The sequence below is a fragment of the Lupinus angustifolius genome, chromosome LG13, assembly GCF_001865875.1.
Source record: "Lupinus angustifolius cultivar Tanjil chromosome LG13, LupAngTanjil_v1.0, whole genome shotgun sequence".
NCBI classification, from domain to species: Eukaryota; Viridiplantae; Streptophyta; class Magnoliopsida; order Fabales; family Fabaceae; genus Lupinus; species Lupinus angustifolius.
The window spans coordinates 7,205,464-7,222,189 of NC_032021.1; the positions used below are offsets into that span (position 1 = coordinate 7,205,464).

The 16,726-nt window shown below is 34.0% G+C and overlaps 1 protein-coding gene across 1 annotated transcript; it reads left to right on the top strand.

The window, feature by feature from the left end:
• LOC109325496 (dynamin-2A-like) lies at window positions 1,692-16,144 on the top strand. Its single transcript, XM_019557899.1, has 22 exons — window positions 1,692-2,115; window positions 2,223-2,273; window positions 2,391-2,511; window positions 2,920-3,012; window positions 3,381-3,442; window positions 3,569-3,686; window positions 3,830-4,172; window positions 4,744-4,891; window positions 6,543-6,644; window positions 6,767-6,886; window positions 7,541-7,624; window positions 7,833-7,960; window positions 8,752-8,836; window positions 8,981-9,128; window positions 9,704-9,780; window positions 11,753-11,809; window positions 12,609-12,753; window positions 12,841-12,995; window positions 13,661-13,774; window positions 13,865-13,932; window positions 14,666-14,835; window positions 15,513-16,144. Exons 1-22 carry the CDS (start codon window positions 1,975-1,977, stop codon window positions 15,749-15,751), a joined length of 2,769 nt encoding a protein of 922 aa, XP_019413444.1. The 5' UTR covers window positions 1,692-1,974; the 3' UTR covers window positions 15,752-16,144.

The window sequence follows — 16,726 nt, forward strand, 5'->3', positions numbered from 1 at the left end:
ATACTATATATAAAGCCAAAATTTGAAATAACTTTCCTTATGATATAATTTTTATTTCCTGTTTTGTCCTTAACATTATTTAATTTTTACAAAAAAATCATATAGTCAACCACCACATTAATTAACCACATATCTCACTTTAAATTAAATATTATCATAAACAAAAAAAATATAATATAAAGTACACCGAACACAACAAATACATTCTAATTCTAAAAAATAAAATATATAAAAATTGAATATGTAATATTATACAATATTTACCGGCAGGCGCACGAAGTGTTTGTACACACTAGTATGATATAATGGTAAAACAATTATGATTAAACTGATTGCAGTTAAATCCATATATTATATGTGAATCTAATAACCAATAACAAAATTCCAAATAGACAAATATTAAAATTTATGATTCTCTACTCAAATTCCTAAAATTAAAAAAAATAAATATAAACATCAATAATATTTCATATAAAATCTTTGGTATGAAATAAATTATGAATACTTGTAAATTACCAATTTACCCTTAAGCAATATATACCAAGTAATGCATGAGATGCTAATTCATGTATGGTTCCATTATAATTTCAATCTCCCTCATATTTAGGTACTCAATATAGGAGATACTTTCACACTTATCCTAGAATTATCCAACCATAAGAGGGAAGAAAGAGCCACAATTACAGTAACATCGAAAAATTGAATATTATGACAATAGCAATCAACCACATCACAAGAGGAAGTCACTTAACAAGACAATGACATATGACGATTGGAACCAGGACACAATGATGATTGGATTTTGCATTGTGTGTGGCTTTGGTCTTGTGTTCCTCTTTGCAATTCCAAATTTTACTCCTTTTTTTATTTGTAACATTGTTTTGTAATAAAATTTAAAGAGTGTAAAATCTACGCACCATTAAAGTAAAGTTTTAATGTAATAAGTATATCACTCATCATTAATTTGTATTACTTTTGTTTGAGAGTAAATAACAATTAACACATAGATGATGATGAATGATTTCCTAATACAATGTATATATTAAATACAATTTTAAAGTACAACCAACATGTAGTTTCAACACAAGCTGGTTCATCGATTTATACATAACCAACCGATTTTCGCCAATTTTCCTAAACAACCAATATAATAGTTGTAACATATTTCCAAAGGTATATTGAAACTTTAATATAATGATATAATAAGGTTGCAATATCTCCATATATTAATGGATCAAAGTTCTAATTATTCTATTATTATAAGCAATAAGATTTAATCTATGTACATTAAATAATATAAATTAATGAAAAATGTTACATCATATATATCTTCTATACTATTAATAAAGGAAAAACACAAAATAACCAGTCATCATGTGTAATTTGTGTTTTTCTATTTTGCTTTCAATATCTTTTTATTTCTACCAAAAAACCATATAATATTATTTTCTTATTTTATCCTTATTATATTCTTATTTTAAAAGTGTATTTAAACAATTGAATATTAGACCAATTAAATAAATTCAACCGTAAATTTAGCACAAAAAATTATATTTGAATTTATAAAATTCGGGAAAACGAATTGACATGCACGTATAAAATAATTTAGATTCTACTGAATTTTAAACTATAAAAAATAAGGATGAGGTATTAATAATTATGGGTAAAACAAATAAAAAGACACAACAAGAAGGACGACTGAGACGAGACAACCATTTACGAACGCACTAGGGAGAGTGCTCTTTTTTGCTTTGAAATTTCTGAATCCAATTTTCCCATTTCGTAACTCCATTTTCCAAATTATAGAGAGAGAAACACAGGATCTGAATCCATACCTATCCGCACCGAAAACTCTCTCTCTCTCTCTCTCTGGTTAGGGTTCGATTCAGAAATCGATCCCTATTAGCGACGCACGTGTTTGATTCGATTCGTTTAAGTTTAATTCGATTTTGTATCCGTTGATCTGATCTATCGATGGCAGCGATCGATGAGTTATCCGACCTCGCCGCTTCGATGCGCCAAGCTGCGGCGCTACTTGCCGATGAAGATGTTGATGACGCCAACTCTTCCAAAAGACCTTCCACTTTTCTCAACGTCGTAGCACTCGGCAATGTTGTAAGTTTCAATTTCGCGTTTTGCTTCTTCATTTTTTCTTTCTCAATTTCATCGTAACCGTTTTTTTTTCTTTTCATTTTATGATATATTGAAATCCGATTTTGTAGGGAGCTGGTAAGTCTGCTGTGTTGAATAGCTTGATTGGACACCCCGTTTTGGTGAGTTAAATTAAGTTAGATTCCATAATTCTCTCGTTTATGTAGAGAGAGTGAGAGTATTATTGTGATTTGTTTGTGTGAAAGTGAAGAGTGTGTTGTTGTATATGTATTGTGCAGCCTACAGGTGAAAATGGAGCTACTAGGGCTCCTATATGCATTGATCTACAGCGAGATGACAGCTTGAGCAGCAAATCAATTATCTTGCAGATCGATAACAAGACCCAGCAAGTCTCTGCAAGTTAGTTCCTATCACTTTTCACATTGTATTATCAACTAGCAATTCTACTGTACGATGCACAACATGGTTTTAAATTACAGTCGCCGTTGCGTTATGTTGCCCTTACCACAATCACAATATTGTATCCATAATTATAGTTGCAGACTACAATTTAAAACCTTACGCGGCATATATGTATTTCTTATTTGTAGTGATAGAAAATTAAAAGTATAAACTTGTGAACTAGCCGTGGCCATATTCAGAATGTATATGTGTACTTTTTCTTTCTAGTTATACAGACTAAACATAAATATTTTCATTGATTGTTGTGGCTGATCTGTTCTTTTAGGCCTTGTTCTATCTCCTAACTAATTGCACTTCTACTTTTTTGTGGTGAACATATTCATATGCTTTATTTCACTGCTGCAGGTGCTTTGAGGCACTCGTTGCAGGATAGACTGAGTAAGGGTTCCTCGGGCAAGATCCGAGATCAAATACTGTTGAAGCTACGCACTAGTACAGGTTTGCTGATGAACTTTGTTCTCATAACTATACAATTTATTTATTATACAGATTTGAAAAGGTGGATTGTCTGGTTGCTTCTTTTTTTCCTGATTCCACTATCTTTTCATTTAGTTTTTGTGTTGATATTATTGTATTATATGCATAGCCACCACATGTTGACACCTTTGCATGTCAAAATAGTTCCTCTTAAGTTTATAGTAGCACTCACACAAACTTCCAAGCTTCTTGAAGCTGATTGGAATTTGTATATTATGATATCAGACTGCTCCGGATATGCTTGCTATACCATTTTTTTATATTTTTCCTCCATATTTTTACCTCCTTAGTCCATTCCTAACATTCTTTCCATTATCTTATCTTCCTAGCACCGTCTCTTAAGTTGGTTGATTTACCTGGATTGGATCAGCGCATTGTGGATGAATCAATGGTAATTGGTGGCCTGTGTTTCCAAACTTTTCTTTGTTTCTTCTTCTGTCTTTGAATTTTCCTTTTTTGTATGTTATCATTGAACAGTGTTGGGACTTTTATGTTAATTACTATGATCCTTGCATAGGTTAGTGAATATGCGGAGCACAATGATGCCATTTTGCTAGTTATTGTACCTGCAGCTCAAGCACCTGAAATTGCTTCATCTCGAGCTCTAAGAACTGCAAAGGAATACGACGGAGAAGGTAGGCTATTTGCTCTTCTCTTTATAGAGATATTGTCACATAGAATTTGTGCAATTTTGCTACTCAGGACTTGTTTGATTCCTTTATCCCTTAATTATTTTTCATTGTTAATTGACTAAATATACAATAATACTTTTTTATAGGAACCAGAACCATTGGTGTTATTAGTAAAGTAGATCAAGCTGCAAATGACCAAAAGTCACTGGCTGCGGTTCAAGCCCTCCTATTGAATAAGGGTCCTGCAAGAGCATCAGATATCCCTTGGGTTGCTTTGATTGGCCAATCAGTTTCAATAGCCACCGCACAGTCTGGATCTGCTGGTTCCGAAAATTCTTTAGAAACAGCATGGAGAGCAGAGAGCGAAAGCCTCAAATCCATATTGACAGGAGCTCCTCAAAGTAAGCTTGGAAGGATAGCATTGGTGGATGCCCTAGCACATCAGATTCAGAATCGTATGCAGCTTCGGCTCCCTAACCTTCTTTCTGGGTATTTTCCGTGTACTGCAATATGTCATTTCTTATTCTTTTGAAGTATTGTTATTTTCAGGAAACCTAAGAACCGGACAATAAATTGATAGTTTTTGTTTCTCAGCATTTCTGTAAAATAATTCTTATATTTTATCTTTCTCATATTTTTTATCTTTCATTTATCTAAAGACCAAATGATTTGTGCTTTAAACAAACATTTCCTGTTAAAAATCTTGTTGCTATAAAGGGAAAAACTAATTATGCCTGTTTTGTTCAGTGTCCAACTTTTTAGATGTCCTTAATTTGATTCTCTGTACTGGTTCATATTGCTTCCATTTTCTCATGGTAATATCTGCTATTTTAAGTGATCTCTTCTGCATTTGGGGGAAAGTCTGTTGAAACAATGTAGTAGTTATATCCATTAGAATGCAGCGCTTTTGTGTTTGTTTAATAGAAATTCAGGTTATCTGAAAAAACATTGGCCAGAAAATGCTATTGCTTTCTTTAATGTAATGTGCTTTCACCAATTTCCATAAGGTTTATCATGTTAGAAAGTGGACTCAATTAATCCTTACTGATATACTGTTAAGGTTACAAGGGAAGTCTCAAATAATTCATGATGAACTGGCAAGGCTTGGTGAGTCAATGGTCTCCACTGCAGAGGGTACACGTGCTGTAGCCTTGGAACTCTGCCGTGAATTTGAGGATAAATTCCTAGCGCACATTACCAGTGGTGAGGTATGTTGTTTAAATCTTTTATTTTATTTGAATTTAAATTAATCTCAATGTTGCTTGTTATAGGGGATGCTATTTGCTTAGTAATTAGTTCCAATCCACAACTTAATATTTGTATATCACAGCATATATGGTGTTTTTCTTCATTTAAAATAAATTATGCGTATGCCAGTTAATTTAAGAAGTTGAATCTTGAGAGGTTTTGGAAATGAGAACGAGCATATCTGATTAATTTGCATTTAACACTTCATAATTATTTTTCTGATGCTTGATGTGTGCAATACCGAAAGTGTATGATTTTTTCGTTAAGAAATAAAATGTTCGATCCAATTGGGACTGGTTATTCAATTGATTCCGCCAATTAATTATTTTAGTCATTTTTCAGCAAATAATATAAACTTAAAGAGTAAAATAGTAAACAATATCTAGAATTGAATTAAAGATAATTACAAATATATCAAATAAAGTTTCCAGGATAGAGGTCACCCAACGACATTAATGAATTAATATTTACCACATCCTTCAATGAAATTTAAGTTGCAATGGTAAACAACCCAATAATTGGTAGTATTTTCTCTCAAGCAATAAAACCTGTATTCACTTGAATCCTGCACTAACTCTTGTGGTACATGATTCAAGGGAATCACTTCCTTGGCCTCTTCCCAATCTCTCTCTGACTCTCTCTATGGTTGCCCAATGGTGCACTCGAAAATCCTAAGACTATTCTTGTGAATTAGGATTCAAGTTTGGTATTATAGGTTGAGTATTCAGGTTCACCTCTTGCTCCCTTCCCAATCTACCTAAAAGGTTTGATTACATGGCCACTATACGCACACAAGATCATTCTTTCATATCCAAACCACAACACTCACAAAAAGGAATAGCGGGAAAACTAATTCATCATGGTTGAAGGGCAGAGCGTTTACCCCAAAAACTATGGAACTACTCACTCATGATAATAGAGAAATAGAAAAATATTTTTATTGAAGAATAAATGAGAGAGTACATAAATCCTATTTTCTAACCATGAGTGTAACTCGTGTTTTGCTCACTCAAATTGTGTTGTTGTGAATTGTGTCTTCCTTCTTTGTGTTGCCCTCTATTCATAGGTGATGAGACATATGAATACAATCTTAAAATTTGAAGTCCAAAAAATAAAAAAATCTAATCATATCAAAATTACTTTGTATATGGTAGATTTCTTGCCACTTTATTTGTTGCAAATCATATCAAAATTGATATCTTGTTAAAGTCGGCCCCGTGTAGTGTTATTTTTGTTTAATTAAAACCAGACTGCATGAAATTATAACATATATAAATCAAATCCCCTTTTGAATTAAGGATTTCATATACAATATGCACTAAATACGATGTATTTATACATACATCGATGCTCTGGTCAAAAGATATAGATTGACATAGTATTCATTCTTCTCATCCTTCTATTACAACAACCAAGTGTTAATGCCACTAGGTGGGGTTGGCACCCTTCTCTCTTCCTATGCTTCTATTTTTTGAATTATTTGACACATCAGCATTTAGTGCCTATTTGTTTCCTCTATGTGTTAATGTCATCGTGTCTTTATGATGATTGGTTTTTATATTTGTTGCTCAAGCCTCTTTCCCCCCTGAATTGCATAATTTTATCTGGCAGGGAGCAGGTTGGAAAATTGTTGCTTGTTTTGAGGGGAGATTTCCTGATAGAATGAAGCAATTACCTATAGATAGGCACTTTGACATCAATAACGTAAAGAGGGTAAGTTTTCAACTACTAGTTTGCTAGTATATTCTTTTTTTGCATTGTCTTTATTTTTAACTATTTATTTTACCGTCATTTGGAATATTTTATTCCTGCTGACCTGTTAAGTGAATTGCCAGATTGTGTTAGAAGCAGATGGTTATCAGCCTTATCTTATTTCTCCTGAAAAGGGATTGAGATCTCTAATTAAAGGTGTTCTGGAGCTTGCTAAAGAACCATCAAGTCTTTGTGTTGATGAGGTATTTTTTGTTTGGGAAGAGATCCACTTACTCCAAGAGTAAGTTAAAAAAAGTTACTCTACATCTTAGTCATTCATTCTATTAAAATCTAATGGTTCAGATATACTTACTAATTCAATCCACTAGATTTTCATAGAATGGATGACCTAAGATGTGAAGTAATTTTTTTTAACTTACTCCTAGAGTAAGTGGACCCCCTCCCGTTTTGTTTTATATGTAGAATGAACTTGAATTATATATTTCTTTACTCAAATTTTCTTCATATGTCTTGTAGTGTTCTCCGTCTTTTCATTTTAGGTTTAAGTTTGGATCTAGTATCCTTGTTCTGTCGTCTCCCTTCCATCTAGCTGTATTCGTTCTACTTGTTGTCAAAACTTGTTATCTGTAGTGGAACCATAAAATTTTGTACTTTAGATAGGATTCCTTGAATAATGTTTGGAATCCTCCCAAAGCACATGTGTAGTGTTGATTTCTTCATTGTTTGTAATTTTATATGGGTCTAATTCACATGAATTGATTGTAAAGAAAATTGGACACTGTAATGACACCTTGCATTTAATGTTCGCATTTGAATCACTGTGTCAAACTTTCCTAGTTAGTTCCTTATATTTTTCTTGTTACCAATGGAGATTCTCATTCCCTTATGCTTTATAGGTACATCGTGTCCTAATGGATATTGTTTCGGCAGCAGCCAACGCTACACCTGGGTTAGGAAGACATCCACCTTTCAAGAGAGAGGTATGCCTCTATGCCACTTTTTTATATCAGCTTCTACTTGATACTTGTGTTAGTATCCTAGCATGTTATATTGGTATGTTTGGTTGGGGTCTATTTTTTAAACCCTTCTTGTTCCTTTATTTTTCTTCTTTTTAAGGTTATCCCCTGGGTGGGGAGTGGACTTCCTCTTTCTTTTCGAATAACCTTGTTTAATTTATTTTTTCCCAAGATTGTGGCTCTTGCAACAGCTGCACTAGAAAGATTCAAGAATGAAGCAAAAAAAATGGTGGTTGCTCTAGTTGATATGGAGCGTGCTTTTGTGCCACCGCAACACTTCATTCGATTGGTACAAAGGAGGTAAGTTTTACATATTTTTCTGTACGCCCAGATATTCTCCTGCTTGGAGGAGATCCGTTCTCTGTTCTATCTGTCTATATCATTCATCTGCACCCGCCAGAGCATGATAGAGACAAACGGGAATATGGGGTAAGAGGGTCCTCGAAAATCTTGTTTGAGTAGTTTTTTCAATTCTAATATTCATCAGAGCCCTGTAACATCTTTAAAATATTCAAACATATGTTTCAGTGTTATAGTAAACCTTTGAGCAGAAGAGGGGTGTAGGATTGGTGAATTTTAACACGAAGCTAGAGTCAACTTTTGAACAGAAGAGGGCTGTAGGATCGGTGAATCGTAACACGAAGCATAGAGTCAACTAAAATACAAAATTATATTTATACGTAATATATATAATAGAAAATGATATAGAGATTAGAGAAGAAATATAACATATTCCCAGCCAGTCATAAGTCACATACATATTAAATAAAATAATTTTTTGATAATAGTAGCAAAAACATGATCCTACCAAGATTGAGAAGTTGGGCTGGAATAGTGGGGCTAAGGAAGGGTTCACATAAAAAGAGTCGGCTAATAAGATTATGGGGTTACATTTCTCTTCTGCTTGGGGGAGATCCATCCAAAACTGTGAAGTTGTAACTGCTTTTGCTTTTATTCTTCATATAATGTGCATAATAAGCCATCAAATTATTCCTACCCCTGGCTTATACAATACATTATAGTTGTCCCTGAACTTCATAGTTCATACTTCCACCATTGTTATTTGAACTAATAAATCATATTTACTTCAGGATGGAGAGGCAACGTCGAGAGGAAGAACTGAAGGGGCGATCCTCAAAAAAAGGGCAAGATGCAGAGCAATCTCTACTTAACCGGGTAGGCGGTCTTTTACTGTAATATGAAGGTTAAATCTTTAAAAATATTAAGAAATGATGGTTTTTGCTCTGTAATTCTAGTTGGTTTATTTATATTATATTCTCCCTTTTTGGATCTAAACTGCTTATTTTCCACTTATATAAGGCCACTAGCCCTCAAACTGGTGGAAGCATGAAATCAGTGAAGGAGGACAAGAAGGAAAAGGAAAAGGATAAATCAGGGCAGGCAGAGAAAGAAGGTCAAGAAGGCCCTGCTTTAAAGACTGCGGGTCCTGAAGGGGAAATAACTGCAGGTCTGTCTCATGCTGTATGGCACTACGTTTTGCTACCAGAGATTTTTGTAGTGGTAATAAAAAAATGCAAATCTTGATATCAGAATTGGAGATAAATAAAAAAGGAAAGGAGTACTCTGCAAATGATTATTATGCCGAGTTTGGGTCAATTTGCACTTGATACAATTTGTTTGTTCGATTTAAAGATTTCCTATCTTTTATACCGAGTCTGGTGTGTCTGATTTGGAATTATCATGTAAAGCAACTTAAATCTCATAAATAACACTTAAGTGTTCTTACATTGCAACCTCTAGAAGACACATGCAGAAAAATTCTTTAGAACATCTTAAATTGTAGTTGGAATAATAGACTGTCAAGTGTCAGCAACCTTGAAGGAGCTTATAATAGAAACTGTGCATTCTGTTTGGTTGCTGTCTAACCTAATAGCATGGGAGCCATTCCTAGTTTGTGTTTCAGTACTGTGTTGATAGAGCATCACTTTGGATGCTGGAATTCATCAAAACATATATTTCAAAATCTGAGGCTAATTTTACAATCTTCAATATACTAAATGTAGTCATTATGATTTCTTGTAGGATTTTTGCTAAAGAAAAGTGCAAAAACTAATGGTTGGAGCAGACGATGGTTTGTGCTAAATGAGAAGACTGGGAAGGTTTGTAACTGCTGATTGAAGTCAGTAAATTATTTTTGCTTGTGTTCTGTAGGCTTCTATTGTTATTCTTTAATATGGAATTCTGGATTCGATGTTTTATGGTCAACAAACTAGTCTGTTGAACTTGGCTACTTGGACCTTGGTAAAATTAGTAATTCATTTCCTGCTTCTTCTCAAAATTATTCTTATTTCCTTTTTGAAAGTTTTCCAAACTGATGTGCGTTCGTTGTATTCTATGCTAAACAATTTTTCTAGATGCACAAATATACATGTCTGAGATGACTTCATAAGAATATATTTCACATATATGGACTTGGATTTTGTACATGCACACACAATTGTTTGATTGGTGTTTTTCTTGTCTGCATGGTGTTGAATGATATGATTTCACAATAGCTAACAAACAACAACAACCAAGCCCCAGTCCCACTACATGGAGTCGTCTCTCTATATTCTCAGAATAGCTAACACATGTATTAATAAGCAGGAATAGCTTCACCTTTAATTTTAAGGATTGAGCTTGCTTTTGTAAGGAGAGTTTTGTAGTATTCCGAAGTCATGCTAGAAAAGAGCTTGGCCACCCAATTTAGGGTTTTGCTTCTCGATGTGTATACTAAGTGAAGGACATGGAGAAATCATCATGTTTTGGCCAATGATTAAGTGGTGACAATAATAGCATAATAACTCTAATTTTGTAAAACCCCCTTGAAGATTGAGTTTTACTCGGTTTTAAACCTTTAAGCTTGTTACAAACAGGTACACCTAACTTCATAACCTATAAATAATGTTGCAAGGCTTAGGACAATATACATTGTTGGACAGATGCACAAGTGCAGGGCTTATTGTCTGTCAAGGAATTAAACAGAGCAAGGCTGGTAGCAGCTGCTGGAGTCGAGGCAAAAGGCGGCTTGGGATGACTGGAAATGGAATCAAGTCCCAGTTTGTGGTGGTTGCTGAAACGGTGGATGGGCTGGCTGTATCTTGTTTGAGAGAAACAGATTCTTGTTTGCTGAAACGGTGGATGTCTATTTTGCAAAGAACAGTGGAGTAAATGAAAAAGGGAACCAGCACTGGCATTTGTGGATAAACTGTCCAGCCATCAAACTGGCAAGCCTCAGTCATGAAAAGCAGTTGCGTTCTGGCAAGCTGACTGTTTCTGGGAGCTAGCTCAGGGCTAGAGAAGTTGTCTTCAAATGCGTGACACAGCCACTGAAAATGAATGCAGAGTGAGAATAGAGGATAAAAAGTGAAGGAGTTATGTAGTTTTGGAAAGAGAGCACTGGAGTTTAGGTAGAAGAGCTGAAAAAGACGACAGAGATACTCTATTTTTGAATAGGATAGAGATAATATGAAATAGAATTTATATGATGAAGTATAATGCAAAGCACTTAAGCGAAAATTTATAAGTATCAGAAATATAGAGAATGTAAAAACTGTATTGAATGAATGAAATGTTAATTACAATAGAGAAAGCTATCCCTTTATATAGGAATGAGAAAGCTTGTAAAGGAAGATACTATAGGAGGTGACATATTCAGCAAGTCACATCCTCTAACTAACTGAAACACTAACTGTAACAAACAGTTACGTGAACAGAATTACTAACTGTCAGTGACAGTTGTCACAGCAGTTAGTAACCAAGCTAGGCTTGGGTCTTATTCTCTAATAACTAACTCCTATTTATACTAATTATTAGGATAAGTACTAAAGTAGTGCTAGTACAACCCCAGCCGAATAAGGCTAATAACGACTTAAATATTATTACATGGTTTTGTTTTTTGAAAGGTATAACAGGAATTATTTTGCTTCAAAGTGCTTCATAAAAGCTTTCACTGTGGACTGATAGTTCCTGAAGTTTTCATTCATTTATTATATTCTAGAATCTCTATGTTGTATTTTATTAACTCTTATGTTAGAGTTACATTTAGCAACTTTTAATAAAACTGGCCATGTGTCACTTTGCACTTCACAGCTTGGATACACGAAAAAGCAAGAGGAAAGGCATTTTCGTGGTGTTATAACCTTAGAGGTATGGAGAACTATCATTACTTTTGCACATTCATATTTGATAAACTAATAAGCTTATACATGTATATGAATTATGAGGGTGTATATTGTGTGCTCCTATTTTAATTTCCAGTCACTTAGGTAACCATGCCGGAATTCCTGACTTTACAATTAACAATGCTTGATTGAATAGATTTTGAAGGTGCTCTGATGTTCATGCTTGGTTGGCATAATTGAGTGATTATTGTCAAATTGCCCCTTATGATTGTGTTTCTTTAATGCAGTCTTTGGAGTGCTTTAGCTTTGAAATGAAGTGATAGATTACTATGAAATGTACCTTATACTGGCTTGTTTATTTTAGACAAACAAAATATATATCATTTCATTTTAAAATGAAAAGTGTGCACCCCCTTATTTCCTCTCTAAAACTAATTTGCAAATAGATCAAAGTTTACCTGTATTATTCTTTATTACCACTAACACAGATTGTTTTTTTGTCAAGAAAAACTTGGGGGCACTTGTCAAATATCAAATTTCCCCCTAAGATTTAGGTCATTTTATGAGTTACAAATCATAAAGTATTACGTACAGTAATTCATTTAAAATTATAGTAACTCTTTTCATGCATTTATCTTTGATAGAAATAAAGCTTCAGAACTCAGCATTTACTATGCTCACTGAATATTCACTTATAATTTACTAAATTTTCACATTATTGTGGTTGGTACTGGCTAAGGTTTTGATGATGTTAGTGAGTAAGCATTACATAGCTATGTATGACTAACAATCTTGTTGAGCATAAAATTTATATTGCCATGCAGGAATGTAACATTGAAGAGGTTCCAGAAGAGGAAGATCCTCCGGCAAAAAGCTCAAAGGACAAGAAGGCTAATGGACCAGATTCTGGCAAAGTTAACCTAGTATTCAAAATTACTAGCAGAGTTCCTTATAAAACTGTTCTGAAAAGTAAGATTTTCTGTTGATTATACATGCCCACGTTTATTTCCAATACACTTTTGAAAACATTGTAATTACTATGTCTCTCTCTCGCAGCTCATAGCGCTGTAGTTTTGAAAGCTGAGAGTGCAGCTGACAAGGCTGAATGGATTAATAAGATGAGCACTGTTATTCAAGCAAAGGGTGGACAAATAAGGCTTTCATCTGAGGGTGGCTCTAGTGTGAGGCAAAGCCTCTCTGATGGTTCTTTGGTGAGTTGCTGGCTTATAGGCTATAGTCATTGTTCATGTGTGGAGCATTTCTTGTAGTGCAGGCACTGGGCAGGCATTATTAGTTAAAGTCATTTCCTAAAGTGTGAATCTTTATATCAATTGTTTCTTTATAAATCTGGAGAATTGCTATGATATCCTGATGGGTATGGTGCCCAGTATTAGTTGGCAAGTATTTGTTAAATGTTCATTTCATACTATTTTTTTTTACAATTCTATTGAAAATAACCAACACAGTCAGTGAAATGCTTGATGGATAATGCATTCTGTTCAAGGAAAGATAGCACAGTTTGTTACATGAAGAGACTGTTTAACTGTATCGTAGTTGGTTTGGGTTGAGGGAAATAATTTTTTCCCCAATGCAAATGTCATCTGACCAACCAGTAAAAGGTTTGTGTTAATAAAAATCCCCTAAAATGGGCTTAACCAACTCAAACACCCCTAAGCTTAGCTTATAAGTCCACATCAAGCATGAATGGCTATTCCAATACTTAATTTTTGACAAAAGGATTAGCTAAAACTTTACAGAATAAAGGAATACATGGGACTATGCTTTGCATTTGGAAAGCAAAATTGATAAAAGAAAATGAAAAATAGTGGATAAATTATTGACTGGCTGTTATTTTGTTTTCATTGCCCCTCCTCAGGATACAATGACTCGGAGACCTGCTGATCCTGAGGAAGAACTTAGATGGATGTCTCAAGAAGTTCGTGGCTATGTTGAAGCAGTTTTAAACAGTTTAGCTGCTAATGTTCCAAAAGTAAGCTTCTGTTTATAGCATTTGTTATTTTTTAGTTCATTCAGTTTAGGAAATTAATGTTTGATGCATTTTTGGTTGATTTTTTGGCAGGCAGTTGTCCTTTGTCAAGTTGAAAAAGCCAAGGAAGACATGCTTAATCAGTTGTACAGCTCTGTCAGGTGCAGAAAATTGTCACTGCTGTTGCATTTGTTTTTGTTCTCTCGACATTACAACTATTCCTTGCATATTATCAGTTTCATTCCTGAAAACGTTAAGAGGTTTTAAGGTTTCTGAATATTTTTGCCTTTTTTCTATTTTAAATTTAAACTCTGAAAATCATCTAAATATCAGGAACTATTACCTTTTGAAGTTCCTGATGGATTTTCTGTTTTTGTATGTTTGTTTGCGTCTCTCTATTATGTGCATGTGTGGAGGGGGATATTTAGTGAGGGAGTGGTTCATTGTGAGAGGTCAGGGAAGCAAATCTTGATCGTTAAAACATACTTGGGGTGGTTAATATTAGAAGTTACTTGAAGTCACATAATCACTTAAAAAATCCAAATGACTTCATTTTGTAAGCTTGACGATTCATGCAAGGTGTAAGTATCTAGATTTGAGTTTGACCATCATGCAAGATATAAGTATCTAGATTTGATCTTCCCACTCTCACATTTAGATGTCCGTATCAGTGTCTAGATGTTGCAGAGACTTATTTGTACTTAGTTACTGCTTCAATTTAACTTATCATAATCATTTTATATCAATAGTTCTGCTAAAAAAACACTGCTAAGATTGAGAGTCTGTGTCTGTATGTTGCACATGCGGATGTTACAATTTTGTGGACAATTATTAAGACTTGGTTATTGTAGTGGTTTAACTTATCATGAACATTCTTATATCTTATATGAACAGTGCTCAGAGCAATGCTAAGATTGAGGAACTGCTTCTTGAAGATCAAAATGCCAAGCATAGGAGAGAACGTTACCAGAAACAATACTCACTTCTCTCAAAATTGACACGCCAACTGAGTGTTCATGACAACCGAGCAGCTGCTGCCTCTGGTTGGTCAAATGACAGTGCAGGTGTGTGTGCAAACCACTTTCCTCATTTACATATCTATTGGATAAGTGAATGGATCCGTGTTCATTTTATTTTATGTATTAGAACATCTACTTTTTTCGTCAAGTGCTCAAATTTTGCAGGATTGATGATTGGATGTTATCAGTAATGGGGATCGGTTTTATTGTATTCTTACAATTCTTGTGTATAAGTGTAACATTGGATCAGTTTTTACACATTCTGTCAAAAGTTTTTTTGGAAGAAGAAAAATAAAATTGGAAAGGAAACCATTATATTTAAAGGATGTTTATGGGATAGAAACGTTTTCATAGTTTTACTTTGGTGTTCAGCACATTGACTTTCTATGGCTATCAACTGTTGGGTGAGGGAACATGAATGATTTTACATGTCTCAATATATCTAACATTCTTCACTGAATTGTTTTAGGTGTCTCCTTTCTTTGTCTCCTTCCGTTTCATCGAGAATTTTCTAATCATCCGACCTTCTGTGCTCCTATCTGTTTCCTTCTTTTATACAAAATAGTCCTTCGGTTTTCCCCTTTTTGTCGGAGTTATATTTGTCGAAACTGATTCTTAATATATTTTCCTTTTCCAGTTGATTACAGTTCCCTTCTTTGGTATTTCTTTCTCTCCTCTGTCACTTTGTGTACTGATTTTTTAATTGGTTATTTGTTTTGCAGAGAGTAGCCCAAGAAGCAGCAGTGGAGCAGGCGATGACTGGAGATCTGCCTTTGATGCAGCTGCCAATGGCCCCGTTGGCCGTAGTGGTTCAATGAGATCTGGTTCCTTTGGTCACAGTCGACATTCCAGTGATCCTGCACAAAATGGTGATTCAAACTCTGGTTCAAACTCTGGCAGTCGTCGCACACCTAACCGATTGCCTCCTGCTCCACCAGGTTCTTCGGGTTACAAATATTAATAGATATCTGATTGGTGACTAGTTCACAATTCATGTTTTCATGCATTTTTGAAGGGTATGATTGCTCTTGCCCCATTTCATACCTGAGGTTAAGGTCATTTCCATTCTTTATTTCTTGGCAGTATATTTAGTTGAGAGAAATGTTTGTGTACATAGAAAGACTATAGCGCATTAGTATTTTTCTGCTTATCTCATTTCCAGAAGTATGGTATGGTATGGTATCAAGGTGGACTTGATTTTACTATCGTCTTTCTCTATTCAAATATTCTTTCCTTTTTTAGCTTTTAATGTTCCCTTTTTCATTGGAACTTGCACTCATTTTTGGATGGACAGATGTAATTTCCTTTTTATGATTTAATACTTGTGCCATCTCTGATTGGTTTATAAAACTAATATTTGGAGTATCTAAGAGTACTGATATATTTTCCTACAATATTTTTTTACAAGTCCTCACATACCATAAGAACATATGTCTTGGAAATCCATCATTAATAAACAAAGTAATAATATTTTTTGGCACACGTTAGTTTTTTAGTGTAAGAAATATTTTTATAGGAGGATTTGTAAGATAATATATTATTTTTCATAATATAATAATGGGTTATTATTCTCCTTAAATGGATATTTTTCTATTTCATTCATGGCACTTTCGATCTTGATTGCTAACCTACATATATTTTCTTCTTTAATCTCCATCAGTAGATGCTGTGCCAAAATAACCGAGATTATCGATGCTAGTTATAGATGAGAAAAGTGCAAGGCAACTAGAGAGCAATAGGTATAATTGACAATACAATAAAAACAACCAAGCATTAAACTAATTTAGTAAGTTCAGCTATATGGATTGAATATGCTCTATTAAACTAATTTTTTCTGTAATGCACACATTCATAATATGAAAAATAAAATTAGATATGAGCATCACACAAAATAAGAGTTGACATTTCTGATTATCGTAAAATTAAAAAACATCAT